The sequence below is a fragment of the Myotis nattereri genome (genome assembly GCF_964212035.1).
Source record: "Myotis nattereri genome assembly, chromosome: 1".
NCBI lineage: Eukaryota > Metazoa > Chordata > Mammalia > Chiroptera > Vespertilionidae > Myotis > Myotis nattereri.
Window position 1 is genome coordinate 40,525,325 of NC_138075.1, and position 17,124 is coordinate 40,542,448.

General features: G+C 50.3%; 2 protein-coding genes across 2 annotated transcripts; both read left to right on the plus strand.

Annotated features, from left to right (window-relative positions):
- Window positions 1-907: 907 nt before the first annotated feature.
- On the plus strand, window positions 908-5,840 carry LOC308516601 (DNA dC->dU-editing enzyme APOBEC-3Ca-like; the record flags this gene model as incomplete). Its single annotated transcript, XM_081087634.1, has 5 exons — window positions 908-981; window positions 3,369-3,525; window positions 4,464-4,761; window positions 5,166-5,281; window positions 5,549-5,840. 5 exons carry the CDS (start codon window positions 908-910, stop codon window positions 5,561-5,563), a joined length of 660 nt encoding a protein of 219 aa, XP_080943760.1. The 3' UTR covers window positions 5,564-5,840.
- A 4,468-nt stretch (window positions 5,841-10,308) lies between these two features.
- On the plus strand, window positions 10,309-14,333 carry LOC308513879 (DNA dC->dU-editing enzyme APOBEC-3Ca-like). The gene is made up of 5 exons (XM_081083966.1): window positions 10,309-10,458; window positions 11,876-12,032; window positions 12,966-13,263; window positions 13,663-13,778; window positions 14,044-14,333. Exons 1-5 carry the CDS (start codon window positions 10,391-10,393, stop codon window positions 14,056-14,058), a joined length of 654 nt encoding a protein of 217 aa, XP_080940092.1. The 5' UTR covers window positions 10,309-10,390; the 3' UTR covers window positions 14,059-14,333.
- Window positions 14,334-17,124: the final 2,791 nt, after the last annotated feature.

The following is a 17,124-nucleotide window of genomic DNA, read 5'->3' on the forward strand; positions in this document are numbered from 1 at the left end:
GTGGGCTGCTGCCCTCATTTCTGTGTCTCCTCCCGCCCCTGCTGCAGGTGTACCAGGGAGAATGCCAGTCCCAGAAGTGACGCCACCATGCCCAAGTGAGCAGGAAGTATTGAGAGGGGCCTCCATTCCCTTTTCTCTAAATTTACCTCTGCCTTTTGGTGCAGGCTCACCATGTCTCAGAACCTGGGCGAAAACCCTTTCATCCCCAAGCTTGTCCAGACTGCACCAATTCTCACAGCAGAGAATGACGACTGAGCACCATATTGCTCTGAGGCAAAGTTCTTTTTCCCTTTTCCCAAGGTTGCAGGTAGACAAGGTTGAGCTCGGATTCATATTCTCCCTTTCTGCCCCTTTCCTCCCTCCATTCTTTCCTCTCACCATGCTGCGTTACTTCCTTCCATCTACTCAGAGTGATATATCTTTCTTTTTGATCCTGTTTCTTCCTCTCTGTGCTCCCCTTCCTCTTCTTTGCCCTCATGGCTGCCTCTTTCCTTCCCTTCCAGCTTCCCCTTTAACTTGATTACAACTCACTGAGAACATACAAGGCCCAAAGAAATGGAGATATATACCATGTTCATTGATGGAGAGTCTCAGTGCCTCAGAGACGTCTATGCCTGCCAACATTGCCCTACACATTAATAGGGTGTCATATGAAACACGAAAAGTTTGTCCATCACTCAGCTGGTTTGGCTCAGTGGTTGACCATGGACCCATGAACCAGGAGGTTCATGCATGGGCACTTGCCCAGGTTCTGGGATCTTTTCCCAGTAGGGGGTATACAGCCAATGAATGATTCTCTCATCACTGATGTTTTTTTCTCTCTCTCCCCCTTCCTTCCTCTCTGTGAAATTAATTTAAAAAACATATTTTAAGGAAATTTTGCCCATAACTTCATGTAACTGTGTACATGGCCAATACAACTTCAAAGGTGAAGCTAAGGTGGATCGACATACCAAATATTGGACCTACTTTGAAGCCCTGGTAGAGCAGTGTGGTAGTCGCTCAGGCATGGACAGGTGAGGCAAAGGAGCATATCACACACACACACACACACACACACACACACACACACACACACAGGTTGTGGCCTTGCACATCAGTAGGACAAAATGACGTGGAAGGAAAATCATTAAATGTCCTTGCATTGGCTATCCAATACAAAATAAAAAACGACATGCCTAGGTCAAGTCATATACATACATGACAAAATGAATACATTTGAGAATATTGAAAATTGAGACATCTATACATGGAAAGAATTCATGAAGCGAGAGCCTAGCTCACATTGAAAGAAAGCATTTGCAATGGAACTGACAAGGGTCACTGTCTATTAGCTTTCCTAAAGCAAGCGGGACAGGAGCCTGCCAGCTGTGTCCTCCCCACCCTGTGAAGGCAGAGGGACCTAAGCAGAGGATCAAGCCCAGAATGAGGAACTCAACGCACATCTATCCCTGATCCAAGGTCCACACTTTCCCATCATTCAACAGGAGGCAGGTGGAGAGCATGCACTGGGCTCAGGCTTGGGCTGGGTGCAGGGTGGTGTGGGGAGGGCTCCAGCCTGGCCCTCCCAGGGGAGCAGGGCCTGTCCCATCCCCTCTCTCTGCCATCATCACTTTCACTTTCCCTTTACAAGAGGCCTGGGTCCTGCTGCATAGAGGAGCCTGTCTCCAGCAGAAGTCAGCTCTGTCTAGAGGGAGGGCCTCAGAGGAGGAGGGAAGGTGGGTCTGAGGTTGAGGAAGATCACACCCCAGGGCCCGCCCAGCCCCGAAGTCAAAGCAGGAAGGAGCCTGGGTCCAGCTAAGAAGGCTTGAAGGTTCTTTATACAGGGACTTTCCTAAAACCTGGGCCTCTGAGCAGAAATGCAGGACACGCGCTGGGGACCAAGGGCAATGCAGCAGCAACAAGGGAACCAACACTTCACTCCGGTGCCCTGGCCCAGGTACTGCCCCCACTCTGTCCTTCTCTGTAGCCCTTTCTACTTGGGGGCCCTGAGGTGTCTCTGTCCTCAGCCTTGTCCTCCCCCTGGTCTAGCCTGGCTTCGCTCCCGCTCTGGGCACCTTCTCTGCAGGTCCCACTCCAGCGGGGGCTTTGCCTTCTTCTGTGGATGGCTCCACAATTGCTTCTGAATGGCCCCTCCTGCCCCTCGCCCAGGCCTGTTGTCCACTTGGTCCTCCTCACAGTCTGCCAGTTGTGGGGCTGGCTGTCCCCTCCCTGCCCGTGGGGCTGCTGCTCTGTGGCCTTTCCTGCGCCCTCTTGGCCATTACAATTGCACTAAAGTATTGATGGCAAACCCTTTGAGTTCAGCGTGTCAGCATTTTGAAAAACCCTAAATTAACTCTGGTGCCGTGTCACTTATAGAAATTTTTTGATATTTGTAACCATAGTAAAACAAAGATGTATATTTTTGATATTTATTTTATGTATTTAAATGCCATTTAACAAAGAAAAATCAACCAAAAAAATGAGTTCGCGTGTCACCTCTGACACGCATGTCATAGGTTCACAATCACTGCACTAAAGGATGAGTGGAGCCCTGGGGGCATTTGGTTTGAAGCACTTGGATCCACTTTCTGTGCTCCTGACCCCATATCCACTCAGAGTGAGAGGAGTTCGCTAAGCAGGAAGGGAAATCCTCTCTCCCAAGGTGCCGGCACTGTGAGCAGAAGAGCAAAGTCAGATGTCCCCAGAGGCATCCCTGCCCTCGCATTTATAGTGCACCCACCGGTGGGGGAAATGCTGTTTAAAATGAGGGCGAAAAGAGCCTCTCAGCCAATATTGCCACTGCTGCCAGCTGACATCATGCAAGGGCTGGACATGGCTTTGCGTGGGCAAGGGACCGGCTCTGTCACTTAGCAGCCCTGTGACTTGGGGGGGCTACTCACCTCTCTGTGCCTCGTTTCCTCCTCTGTAAAATAGGGTGAGGCCCCTAGATTTGGGAGGAATAGAGGAGTTCAGATACAAGGAGCTCTTAGAACAGTAGTCAGAGCCTGTGAATTTAGGTGTTAGCCTGACATTAAATAATAATAATAAACATGCATAGGTGAAAGGTCAATCATGAATTACACCTTAATATGAAAATTTAATGTTTGGGTGTGGAGGCAGTTTTATTACTCATTTCTGTATTCAAATTATTGGGGTTGGGGGGTTGGGCGTGTGTTGTTGGAAGCAGCAGAGCCAGTCCTTAAGGGAGAGGACAGGAGCCCCTGCTGTTCCTGCAGCCCCTGCCCTCCTGCTCTCCCCCAGCTTCCTGCCTGGAGTCGGCAGGAAATGCTGAAGGGAAGGGGTTGCTGGGAGGCAAGGTGCCCAGGCCACCAGATGGGAGAAACTCAAGGGAACCCTGCATTTTCTCTTTTCTCTCCTGCCCCCAGGAACCCAGTGAGAAGGTTTAATCCTGAGTATTTCTACTTTCACTTTACAAACTGCCCTGACCATGGAGGTCGCAATGGCTGCTACCTCTGCTACCAAGTGGAAAGAACACAGAGGGGCTTGCTCTTGGACGTGGGCACCGGGGTTTTTGAAAATGAGGTATGTGCCCCATGATGCTGTCATCAGAGGCAGGAGCTAAGCCAGGGAAGGATGTGGGGAAATGATAATATGTAAAATGCCACATATGTAAAATTACAACAACATTGTCCTAAGGTTTAGTCCTGGATGTCACTGCCTGACCATCCAGAAATGCCAGGTACACCTGGGCAACGATGGCAGCCTCAGCATACACAGAGCAAGCCCCCGCCCTGCAGCCAAACACTAAGGTCTCCTGTGAAGTGTCCACCACATACCAGCCCTCCCTTCCCCACCCGGACTGCAGACTACTCAGACCCTTATGGAGTGGACGGGGTGTCACCGTGGCAGTCCTACCCGTGGGAGCACGATTGGGGTCACTTGTGTCATTTAACCTTTTCTAGTACCCAGTGTTCAAACTTTCAGAGAAATCAATTAATTTAATGTTCATAATGTACTTTGTAATATGTCAAAGATATTGTTTCAACATATTGTTAATATAAAAGTTCTTCATGAGATAGTTTACATTCTTCTTTCATACCACATCATGGAGATAAGGAGTGTATTCAGTAATTGTCACACACATCAGTGCAGGCGAGCCACATTTCAAGAGCACAGTAGACACCTGTGCTAGTGGCTCTCTGTGGGCAGCACTGCTCTGGGCCCTCCCCGGCAGACAGCACCCAGACAACATGCCTGGACCCAGCAGCCTGGCCTGGAGCAGGCACCCGGAATTCTCATAGAATGAAAGAATGGGAGGGTGGATGTTGGAGTTCATGGATGAGGGTGGGAAGGGATGACTAAGCTAAAACAGCCTCTGTGTGAGACGTTTAAAAAGGAATCAATCAATAACATGCTTCTGAGACTCTGGCTCCCTGTCCCCTGGTCCCGACTCCTCCAGCCCTGCAACATGCCTTCTCTTCCAGCCTAGAGGTTCTCTTTCCTCTCTCCGTCTCTCCCAGTTCTATCCCAAGAAGCCCAAGCACACAGAAATCTGCTTCTTGAATTGGTTCAAGACCCAGCAAGCATTCTTGGCCCAGAACCTGTCCCACGAGGAGAAATACCATGTCACATGGTTCATGTCCTGGAGCCCCTGCTTCCAATGTGCGAGGCAGGTGGTCGAGTTCCTCAAGGACCACAAGTATGTGCAGCTGAGCATCTTTGTTGCCCGCCTCTACTACTCCAGGAGGCCCCAGTACCAGCAGGGGCTGCGCAGCCTGCACGGTGCAGGGGCCCAGGTGGCAATAATGACTCCAGATGGTGAGAGCAGAGGGCGCTGGGGCAGGGATGGGGGGGGGGGGAACTAGGACCAGGCAGGAAGGACCTAGATTCCCCAGAAAGGAAGGAGAAGCCCCCTTAGCTGCCTGTGGAGGTGGTGCTGGAGTCGGGGAGTCTCCTGGAGGAGAAGTTCAGGGGAGAGAGGTGGTCCAGGCTGGGGAGGGAGGTGAAGGACACCTGCAAGAAGGAGGCTTCCAGAAGGGGGTGTGGAGGCGTGGCTCAGATTCACAGGAAGAAAGGGGACTGAAGTGACAATGAAGTCCTGGGAAGCAAAGTGCAGAGGGTCTGAAATCATGATGGGAAGAGCGGTCCCTAAGAGACACACTGTGTGTCCCCTCAAGGCTCCTGGAGCTGAAGCGCACCATGGTCTCCCCTGTTCCTTTCAGACTTTGCCTACTGCAGGAAGATGTTTGTGCATCGCCCCCATAAACGATTCTGGTACTGGGAAGGAATAGATGAAAACAGTTTCAGATTATCTAAGACTTTGGAGGACATTCTCAGGGTGAGGTTCCTCCCTCTGAATCCCCCCATACCCCACTACCCCGCATCCCCTAGTCTTCTCCCCTTGGGCCTTTCTCTCCCTCTGGGTCACCTGTTCCCCCCTCGGCCCCAGGTCCCTCCCTCCCTTCGTGTCTCACAAGTCCCTTTGCTTTCTCCCCTCCTGCACCCCTTTTCCTTCCCCCGTTTTGTGACTGCCCCAGACTCTGCTCTGTTCACCTTCCCACCTGCCTCACTCCCTGCTTCCTCAACCTCCTCCTTCTCAATCCAGAATCAGGGGAACTGAAGGAAGGACTTCCATCTCTCTAAACAAGTGAGGAGACTTCTGGTGAACGAGGAATAAAACACTTTCTTTAAGAAGTGAAAACGGCCCTAGCTGGCTTGGCTTAGTGGATAGACCTTTGGCCTGTGGATTGAAGGGTCCCGGATTCAATTCCAGTCAAGGACACATGCTGGGGTTGCAGGCTCCATCCCTCAGCAGGAGGCAGCTGGTCAATGATTCTCTCTCATCATTGATGTTTCTGTCTCTCTCTCTCCCTCTCCCTTCCTCTCTGAAATCAATGAAAAATAAAATAAAATAAAAACAAGTAATAAAAACTCATCATTTGTCACCATCTCCAAGTTGATTGAAAGAAACCAGGAAAAGGCAATGAATGAGCTCATAAGGAATTTTTTAAAAATCTGATTGAGTTACTTTTTATTTAAAATCAGTGATATGTTCCAAATCCACACCAGTAATATTGTACTCATTACTATCAGAGTCACAAATAGGAGATTATTGATTTACATTGATTTTTAAGTCCAAAGCAATAACATGAAAGATTAAGAATCTTCCACAAAATGTTTTTTTCTCTGTAAGTACTTCATGAAGTTCAAATAGTTCAATAAGCACTTGCAAAAGTGAAAATGCCTTTCTCTTCTGTATGTACCTTAGGGGAGGGCAGTGGTCACACTAATTGCAACTGGTTAGGGAAAGTTAACAATATTTATAGCAGCAGAATCTCAAAGTCAAAAGCGTAAACACATCGACCAAAGATATGCTGAGAGTAGTGCTGTGCCGGAAGCAGGTCCATCATTGCTGCTTGACACAGTCGCTGCAGGGAAGAAACATCTGCACAGCATATGTTTCAAGGGACCTGGTGTATATGGCATACTGTTCTTAATATGTTTGCTCCACTTCTTAGCACTATGTGTTTTAACTAAGGTCACCTCTCTGAGAAAGATTGTTTCCCCAAGTGGGGATTTTTCCCTGGAGTTAGGGATTAACAGGACTAAGGAAGGGAATAAATCAGTAAAACCCCTTAACTAAGTGCCTGGCGGGTAGTTAATCACCTTAACTATGAACAATCACGCTTAAGCTACATAATCTTTACTTAGGATAATCTCCTTCAGTTACTTCCTTGTAGCTTAACAGAACAGTAGAGTATTGACCTTGGAATGGAGATAACAAACCCCCTGACCTTTGGAACAGAATGGATAGGATTAAAATCAAATGATATAAATACAGATGTAACAGGAGAATAAAGAGAGTACCTGGCTAGAACATGGCTAGAGAACCTGGCTAGGCTGCTGATCAACTTAACGCTGTCCCATGTCATTCCTTCTTCGCCAACTCCGTCCACACCTTTGGGAAGCCCTGGAACTGTTGGAGTTGGACCCCAACAGTGCTGTCATGAAATGACAGCCCATGCAATAAGAGAAGAGAAAGGCTCAGGGTCACTATTGGGAAGAGCAATTGAAATTGAAATTGGCTGAGGGGAGGGCTGGGGATTACTGCATCCTCAGGCCTTTCCAATTCCACTCCCTGGAGAGGAAGCTAGAGGGAGGGGCTTCCCTGCAGACAGGATCCCTCTGCCCTTCCCAGGACTTGGCCCACGTAGGATGCAGTGCAGGGAGCAGCTGTCTGTCCTGCCCTGTCTCTGTGGAGCCTGAATCATGCTGAGCGAGCTCCTGGCAGCTGGGAATCCGGCACAAGGCCTTACAGGCAACGAAGGCCCAGGTCTCTCACCACAGGCATCTGCTCAAATGTCCGGACCACCAGTGTCACAACCTCACACAGGACTGTGAGGGACTGGGACTGAATCCTTTAGTTTGAGAGACATTGGAGGGATAGAGAATAAGGACAGTCATGATGCTCATGGCCAAAGCAGTAGGAAGAGACTGAGTCAGAAAGACACAGAGCCAGAGGAAAGACTTGATAGACAAAGTGACCTGAGGAAATGGAAGAAAAGGACAGGAGAGGGGTGGTGGGGTAGTAGGGTGGGGTTGGGCAAAGCAGGGCTGGGGGCCAATGGTGGAAGACAAGGGGCAGAAATGAGATCAAGGACAGAAGGCTGGGTTGTCAGGGGACTGTGGTGGCCATGGAGGAGCTGAAAGTTAGCTTGTTTCCCAGCTAACTGTGGGAGGAGTAGGACAGTGTGGGGCTGGCTCAACTGCCCAGTGATGCCATTGGAATCGTGACCCCCCCCCCCCAAGAACTCCAACTCAGCTCTGGGGGGTTGTCTTCTCCTGCTGGTCTCCTCCAGCCTCAGATGGTGGCCCACCTCCACACAACATGCTCATTCCCAGGGGGCAGAGAGAGGACTGGACCAACAACAGAACTTTCAAGCCTGTACATCCATTCCATGGACAATAGCAGGGACCGACCATGAAGGGCAGCTTTTGGGCGGCCCATAAATCTGTTTCCAGGAGTGTTTCCTTCCTGCGGAGACCCTGTGTGTGTGGCAGAGGGAACAGGGCTGCCTCTGGGATTCCTCACTGTGACACATACAGAGTAACAGTGACTGACCTCGGGGGCTGTGGTGACAGGTAAATGTCGGGCATTTGGGACAATGTCTAACAAAGGAGATAGTTAGTCTTAAAGAAGAGGGGAAGTCTCTGGTTCAGTGAATCAATCTATTTTCAAATAATCCTTCAGTCCTCCAGCAGATTCTGCTCATACCATGTGCAGCCTGGTGTTGGGAAGAAGTGGTGACAAGAACCATTAGGGGTCTCAGCAGGTGGTCGAGGCTGAGACCCTGGACAGGGTTGGCCCCTGCTCCTGACCCCCTCCTTCTGCTTTCCCTGATGGGGACTCCCTCCCTGTCCTCTGCCAGCTCCTCCTCTGACCCTGGGTGTTCCTCCTGTCTCCTGACCCTGTGTCTCGCCTCGCCTCTCCCCAGGACTCCCAGCATGTCCTGTGGGCTGCAGCCCTCATTGCTGTGTCTCCTCCCGCCCCTGCTGCAGGTGTACCAGGGAGATTGCCAGTCCCAGAAGTGACGCCACCATGCCCAAGTGAGCAGGAAGTATTGAGAGGGGCCTCCATTCCCTTTTCTCTAAATTTACCTCTGCCTTTTGGTGCAGACTCACCATGTCTCAGGACCTGGGTGAAGCCCCTTTCATCCCCAAGCTTGTCCAGACTGCACCAATTCTCACAACAGGGAATGACTACTGAGCACCATATTGCTCTGAGGCAAAGTTCTTTTTCCCTTTTCCCAAGGTTGCAGGTAGACAAGGTTGAGCCCGGATCATATTCTCCCTTTCTGCCCCTTTCCTCCCTCCATTCTTTCCTCTCTCCATGCTGCATTATTTCCCTCCATCTGCTCAGAGTGATATATCTTTCTTTTTGATCCTGTTTCTTCCTCTCTGTGCTCCCTTTCCTCTTCTTTGCCCTAATGGCTGCCTCTTCCCTTCCCTTCCAGCTTCCCCTTTAACTTGATTTCAACTCACTGAGAACATACAAGGCCCAAAGAAATGGAGATATATACCATGTACATGGATGGAGGTCTCAGTGCCTCAGAGACATCTATGCCTGCCAACATTGCCCTACACATTGATAATAGGGTATCACATGAAACACGAAAAGTTTGTCCATCACTCAGCTGGTTTGGCTCAGTGGTTGACCATGGACCCATGAACCAGGAGGTTCATGCATGGGCACCTGCCCAGGTTCTGGGATCTTTTCCCATTAGGGGGTACGCAGCCAATGAATGATTCTCTCATCATTGATGTTTTTTTCTCTCTCTCCCCCTTCCTTCCTCTCTGTGAAATTAATTTAAAAAACATATTTTAAGGAAATTTTGCCCATAACTTCATGTAAACGTGCACATGGCCAATACAACTTCAAAGGTGAAGCTAAAGTGGATCGACATACCAGATATTGGACCTACTTTGAAGCCATGGCAGAGCAGTGTGGTAGTCGCTCAGGCATGCACAGGTGAGGCAAAGGAGCATATCTCACACACACACACACACACACACACACACACACACACACAGGTTGTGGCCTTGCACATCAGTAGGACAAAATGACGTGGAAGGAAAGTCATTAAATGTCCTTGCATTGGCTATCCAATACAAAATAAAAAACGACATGCCTATGTCAAGTCATATACATACATGACAAAATGAATACATTTGAGAACATTGAAAATTAAGACATCTATACATGGAAAGAATTCATGAAGCGAGAGCCTAGCTCACATTGAAAGAAAGCATTTGCAATGGAACTGACAAGGGTCACTGTCTATTAGCTTTCCTAAAGCAAGAAGGACAGGAGCCTGCCAGCTGTGTCCTCCCCACCCTGTGAAGGCAGAGGGACCTAAGCAGAGGACCAAGACCAGAATGAGGAACTCAATGCACATCTGTCCCTGATCCAAGGTCCACACTTTCCCATCATTCAACAGGAGGCAGGTGGAGAGCATGCACTGGGCTCAGGCTTGGGCTGGGTGCAGGGTGGTATGGGGAGGGCTCCAGCCTGGCCCTCCCAGGGGGGCAGGGCCTGTCCCATCCCCTCTCTCTGCCATCATCACTTTCACTTTCCCTTTACAAGAGGCCTGGGTCCTGCTGCACAGAGGAGCCTGTCTCCAGCAGAAGTCAGCTCTGTCCAGAGGGAGGGCCCCAGAGGAGGAGGGAAGGCAGGTCTGAGGTTGAGGAAGATCACAGCCCAGGGCCTGCCCACCTGCGCCCCCCCCCCCCCCCCGTACCCTCCCATTCCCCCTCCCCGCTACCCGCCCCCCCCCCCCCCCCCCCCCCCCGTGCCTCTGCCAAAGCAGGAAGAAGGTGGGGCCTCAGCTGAGAAGGTGGGAAATCCTCCATCAAGGGGCTTTCCTAAAACCTGGGCCTGTGAGCAGAAATGAAGCGCCAGCGCCGGAGACCAAGGACAAGGCAGAGGCCACACTTCACTCCGGTGCCCTGGCCCAGGTACTGCCCCCACTCTGTCCCTCTCTGTAGCTCTTTCTACTTGGGCGCCCTGAGGTGTTTCTGTCCTCAGCCTTGTCCTCCCCCTGGTCTAGCCTGGCTTCTCTCCCGCTCTGGGCACCTTCTCTGCAGGTTCCACTCCAGCGGGGGCTTTGCCTTCTTCTGTGGATGGCTCCACAATGGCTTCTGAATGGCCCCTTTGCCCCTCGTCCAGGCCTGTTGTCCACTTGGTCCTCCTCACAGTCTGCCAGTTGTGGGGCTGGCTGTCCCCTCCCTGCCCGTGGGGCTGCTGCTCTGTGGCCTTTCCTGTGCCCTCTTGGCCATTACAATTGCACTAAAGTAGTGATGGCGAACTTTTTGAGCTCGGCGTGTCAGCATTTTGAAAAATGCTAAATTAACTCTGGTGCCGTGTCACATATAGAAATTCTTTGATATTTGTAACCATAGTAAAACAAAGATGTATATTTTTGATATTTCTTTAATATATTTAAATGCCATTTAACAAAGAAAAAACAACCAAAACAGGAGTTTGCGTATCACCTCTGACACGCGTGTCATAGTTTCGCCATCACTGCACTAAAGGATGAGTGGAGCACTGGGGGCATTTGGTTTGAAGCACTTGGACCCACTTTCTGTGCTACTCAGAGTGAGAGGAGTTCGCTGAGCAGGAAGGGAAATCCTCCCTCCCAAGGTGCCGGCACTGTGAGCATAAGAGCAAAGTCAGACTGTCCCCAGAGGCATCCCTGCCCTCGTGTTTATAGTTCACCCACTGGTGGGGGAAATGCTGTTTACAATGAGGGAGAAAAGAGCCTCTCAGCCAATAGGGCCACCGCTGCCAGCTGACGTCATGCAAGTGTTGGACTTGCGTTTGCGTGGGCAAGGGACCGGCTCTGTCACTTAGCAGCCCTGTGACTTGGGGGGGGGGCTACTCCCCTCTCTGTGCCCCGATTCCACCTCTGTAAAATGGGGTGAAGCCCCTGGATTTGGGGAGGAATAGAGGAGTTCAGATACAAGGAGCTCTTAGAACAGTAGCCAGAGCCTGTGAATTTAGGTGTTAGCCTGACATTAAATAATAATAATAAACATGCATAGGTGAAAGGTCAATCATGAATTACACCTTAATATGAAAATTTAATGTTTGGGTGTGGAGGCAGTTTTATTACTCATTTCTGTATTCAAATTATTGGGGTTGGGGGGTTGGGCGTGTGTTGTTGGAAGCAGCAGAGCCAGTCCTTAAGGGAGAGGACAGGAGCCCCTGCTGTTCCTGCAGCCCCTGCCCTCCTGCTCTCCCCCAGCTTCCTGCCTGGAGTCGGCAGGAAATGCTGAAGGGAAGGGGTTGCTGGGAGGCAGGGCTCCCAGGCCACCAGATGGGAGAAACTCAAGGGAACCCTGCATTTTCTCTTTTCTCTCCTGCCCCCAGGAACCCAGTGAGAAGGTTTAATCCTGAGTATTTCTACTTTCACTTTACAAACTGCCCTGACCATGGAGGTCGCAATGGCTGCTACCTCTGCTACCAAGTGGAAAGAACACAGAGGGGCTTGCTCTTGGACGTGGGCACCGGGGTTTTTGAAAATGAGGTATGTGACCCACGATATGTCATCAGAGGCAGGAGCTAAGCCAGGGAAGGATGTGGGGAAATGATAATATGTAAAATGCCACATATGTAAAATTACAACAACATTGTCCTAAGGTTTAGTCCTGGATGTCACTGCCTGACCATCCAGAAATGCCAGGTACACCTGGGCGACGATGGCAGCCTCAGCATACACAGAGCAAGCCCCCGCCCTGCAGCCAAACACTAAGGTCTCCTGTGAAGTGTCCACCACATACCAGCCCTCCCTTCCCCACCCGGACTGCAGACTACTCAGACCCTTATGGGGTGGACGGGGTGTCACCGTGGCAGTCCTACCCGTGGGAGCACGATTGGGGTCACTTGTGTCATTTAACCTTTTCTAGTACCCAGTGTTCAAACTTTCAGAGAAATCAATTAATTTAATGTTCATAATGTACTTTGTAATATGTCGAAGATATTGTTTCAACATATTGTTAATACAAAAGTTCTTCATGAGATAGTTTACATTCTTCTTTTATACCATGTCATGGAGATAAGGAGTGTGTTCAGTAATTGTCACATATATCAGTGCAGGAGAGCCAAATTTCAAGAGCACAGTAGACACCTGTGCTAGTGGCTCTCTGTGGGCAGCACTGCTCTGGGCCCTCCCCAACAGACAGCACCCAGACAACAAGCCTTGACCCAGCAGCTGGGCCTGGAGCAGGCACCCGGAATGCTCATAGAAAGAAATGGGAGGGTGGGTGTTGGAGTTCATGGATGAGGGTGGGAAGGGATGACTAAGCTAAAACAGCCTCTGTGTGAGACGTTTAAAAAGGAATCAATCAATAACATGCTTCTGAGATTCTGGCTCCCTGTCCCCTGGTCCCGAATCCTCTAGCCCTGCAAAATGCCTGAACTGGAGGCCAGAGGATCTCTTTTCCCTCTCCGTCTCTCCCAGTTCTATCCCAAGAAGCCCAAGCACACAGAAATCTGCTTCTTGAATTGGTTCAAGACCCAGCAAGCATTCTTGGCCCAGAACCTGTCCCACGAGGAGAAATACCATGTCACATGGTTCATGTCCTGGAGCCCCTGCTTCCAATGTGCGAGGCAGGTGGTCGAGTTCCTCAAGGACCACAAGTATGTGCAGCTGAGCATCTTTGTTGCCCGCCTCTACTACTCCAGGAGGCCCCAGTACCAGCAGGGGCTGCGCAGCCTGCAAGATGCAGGGGCCCAGGTGGCAATAATGACTCCAGATGGTGAGAGCAGAGGGCACTGGGGCAGGGATGTGGGAGGACTAGGACCAGGCAGGAAGGACCTAGAATCCCCAGAAAGGAAGGAGAAGCCCCCTTAGCTGCCTGTGGAGGTGGTGCTGGAGTCGGGGAGTCTCCTGGAGGAGAAGTTCAGGGGAGAGAGGTGGTCCAGGCTGGGGAGGGAGGTGAAGGACACCTGCAAGAAGGAGGCTTCCAGAAGGGGGTGTGGAGGCGTGGCTCAGATTCACAGGAAGAAAGGGGACTGAAGTGACAATGAAGTCCCGGGAAGGAAAGAGAAGAGGGTCTGAAATCATGATGGGAAGAGCGGTCCCTAAGAGACACACTGTGTGTCCCCTCAAGGCTCCTGGAGCTGAAGCGCACCATGGTCTCCCCTGTTCCTTTCAGACTTTGCCTACTGCAGGAAGATGTTTGTGGATGACCCCCATAAACCATTCCGGTACTGGAAAGGAATATATATAAACAGTTGCAGCCTATCTAAGACTTTGGAGGACATTCTCAGGGTGAGGTTCCTCCCTCTGAATCTCCCCCTACCCACCACCCTCACCCCCCTCCTCTTCTCCCCTTGGGCCTTTCTCTCCCTCTGGGTCACCTGTTCCCCCCTCGGCCCCAGGTCCCTCCCTCCCTTCAGGTCTCACAAGTCCCTCTGCTTTCTCCCCTCCTGCACCCCTTTTCCTTCCCCCGCTTTGTGACTGCCCCAGACTCTGCTCTGTTCACCTTCCCACCTGCCTCACTCCCTGCTTCCTCCACCTCCCCCTCTCGATCCAGAATCAGGGGAACTGAAGGAAGGACTTCCATCTCTCTAAACAAGTGAGGAGACTTCTGGTGAACGAGGAATAAAACACTTTCTTTAAGAAGTGAAAACGGCCCTAGCTGGCTTGGCTTAGTGGATAGACCTTCGGCCTGTGGACTGAAGGGTCCCGGATTCAATTCCAGTCAAGGACACATGCTGGGGTTGCAGGCTCCATCCCTGAGCAGGAGGCAGCCGGTCAATGATTCTCTCTCATCATTGATGTTTCTGTCTCTCTCTCCCTCTCCCTTCCTCTCTGAAATCAATGAAAAATAAAATAAAATAAAAACAAGTAATAAAAACTCATCATTTACCACCATCTCCAAGTTGATTGAAAGAAACTAGGAAAAGGCAATGAATGAGCTCATAAGGAATTTTTTAAAAATCTGATTTACTTTTCATTTAAAATCAGTGATATGTTCCAAATCCACACCAGTAATATTGTACTCATTACTATCAGAGTCACAAATAGGAGATTATTTATTTACATTGATTTAAAGTCCAAAGCAATAACATGAAAGATTAAGAATCTTCCACAAAATGTTTTTTTCTCTGTAAGTATTTCATGAAGTTCAAATAGTTCAATAAGCACTTGCAAAAGTGAAAATGCCTTTCTCTTCTGTATGTACCTCAGAGGAGGGCAGTGGTCACACTAATTGCAACTGGCTAGGGAAAGTTAGTAGTATTTATAGAAGCAGAATCTCAAAGTCAAAAGCCTAAACGCATCGACCAAGGATATGCCGAGTGTAGTGCTGTGCTGGAAGCTGGTCCATCATTGCTGCTTGACACAGTCGCTGCAAGGAAGAAAAATCTGCATAGCATATGTTTCAAGGGACCTGGCGTATATGGCATACTGTTCTTAATATGTTTGCTCCCCTTCTTAGCGCTATGTGTTTTAACCAAGGTTACCTCTCTGAGAAAGATTGTTTTCCCAGGTGGAGATTTTCCCCTGGAGTTACAGATTAACAGGACTAAGGAAGGGAATAAATCAGTAAAACCCCTTAACTAAGTGCCTGGCGGGTAGTTAATCACCTTAACTATGAACAATCACGCTTAAGCTACATAATCTTTACTTAGGATAATCTCCTTCAGTTACTTCCTTGTAGCTTAACAGAACAGTAGAGTATTGACCTTGGAATGGAGATAACAAACCCCCTGACCTTTGGAACAGAATGGATAGGATTAAAATCAAATGATATAAATACAGATGTAACAGGAGAATAAAGAGAGTACCTGGCTAGAACATGGCTAGAGAACCTGGCTAGGCTGCTGATCAACTTAACGCTGTCCCCATGTCATTCCTTTTTTGCCGACTCCGTTCACACCTTTGGGAACCCCTGGACCTGCTGGGGTTGGACGCCAATAGTGCTGTCATGAAATGACAGCCCATGCAATAAGAGAAGAGAAAAGCTCAGGGTCACTATTGGGAAGAGCAATTGAAGTTGACATTGGCTGAGGGGAGGGCTGGGGATTACTGCGTCCTCAGGCCTTTCCAATTCCACTCCTTATAGAGGAACGGAGAGGTAGGAGCTTCCCTGCAGACAGAATCCCTCTGCCCTTCCCAGGACATGGCCCACGCAGGATGCAGTGCAGGCAGCAGCTGTCTGTCCTGCCGTGTCTCTGTGGAGCCTGAATCATGCTGAGCGAGCCCCTGGCAGCTGGACATCCTGCACAAGGCCTTACAGGCAACGAAGGACCAGGTCTCTCACCACAGCCTTCTGCTCACATGTCTGGACCACTCGTGTCACAACCTCACACAGGACTGTGAGGGACTGGGGCTGAATCCTTTAGTTTGAGAGACATTGGAGGGATAGAGAATAAGGACAGTCATGATGCTCATGGCCAAAACAGTAGGAAGGGACTGAGTCAGGAGTACACAGAGCCAGAGGGAAGACTTGATAGACAAAGTAACCTGAGGAGATGGAAGAAAAAGACAGGAGAGGGGTGGTGGGGTGGTAGGGTATTGTGGGGTGGGGTTGGGCAAAGCAGGGCTGGGGGCCAATGGTGGGAGACAAGGGACAGGAATGAGATCAAGGACAGAAGGCTGGGTTGTCAGGGGACTGTGGTCGCCATGAAGGAGCTGAAAGTCAGCTTGTTTCCCAGGACAAGACCTGTGGGAGGAGTAGGACAGTGTGGGGCTGGCTCAACCGCCCAGTGATGCCATTGGAATCGTGTCCCCCATCCCAGAACCCCAACTCAGCTCTGGGGGGTTGTCTTCTCATGCTGGTCTCCTCCAGCCTCAGATGGTGGCCCACCTCCACACATCATGACTCATTCCCAGGGGGGAGAGAGAGGACTGGACCAACCACAGAACTTTGAAGCCTGTACGTCCTCTCTGTGGACAATAGCAGGGACCGACCATGAAGGGCAGCTGATGGGCAGCCCATAAATCTGTTTCCAGGAGTGTTTCCTTCCTGCGGAGACCCTGTTTGTGTGGCAGAGGGAACAGGGCTGCCTCTTGGATTCCTCACTGTAACACATAGAGAGTAACAGTGACTGACCTCGGGGGCTGTGGTGACAGGTAAATGTCAGGCATTTGGGACAATGTCTAACAAAGGAGATAGATAGTCTTCAACAAAGGATGAGGTGATTATAAAGAAGAGGGGAAGTCTCTGGTTCAGTGAATCAATCTATTTTCAAATAATCCTTCAGTCCTCCAGCAGTTTCTGCTCATACCATGTGCAGCCTGGTGTTGGGAAGAAGTGGTGACAAGAACCATTAGGGGTCTCAGCAGGTGGTCGAGGCTGAGACCAAGGACAGGGTTGGCCCCTGCTCCTCACCCCCTCCTTCTTCCTTCCCTGATGGGGACTCCCTCCCTGTCCTCTGCCAGCTCCTCCTCTGACCCTGGGTGTTCCTCCTGTCTCCTGACCCTGTGCCTCGCCTCGCCTCTCCCCAGGACTCCCACATGTCCTGTGTGCTGCTGCCCTCATTTCTGTGTCTCCTCCCGCCCCTGCTGCAGGTGTACCAGGGAGAATGCCAGTCCCAGAAGTGACGCCACCATGCCCAAGTGAGCAGAAAGTATTGAGAGGGGCCTCCATTCCCTTTTCTCTAAATTAACC

Coding starts and splice junctions, on each gene's coding strand:
- LOC308513879 (XM_081083966.1), top strand. CDS start 10,391: ATGAAGCGCCAGCGCCGGAGACCAAGGACAAGGCAGAGGCCACACTTC. Junction 10,459..11,875: donor ACTCCGGTGCCCTGGCCCAG/GTACTGCCCCCA, acceptor TCCTGCCCCCAG/GAACCCAGTGAGAAGGTTTA. Junction 13,264..13,662: donor GGCAATAATGACTCCAGATG/GTGAGAGCAGAG, acceptor TGTTCCTTTCAG/ACTTTGCCTACTGCAGGAAG.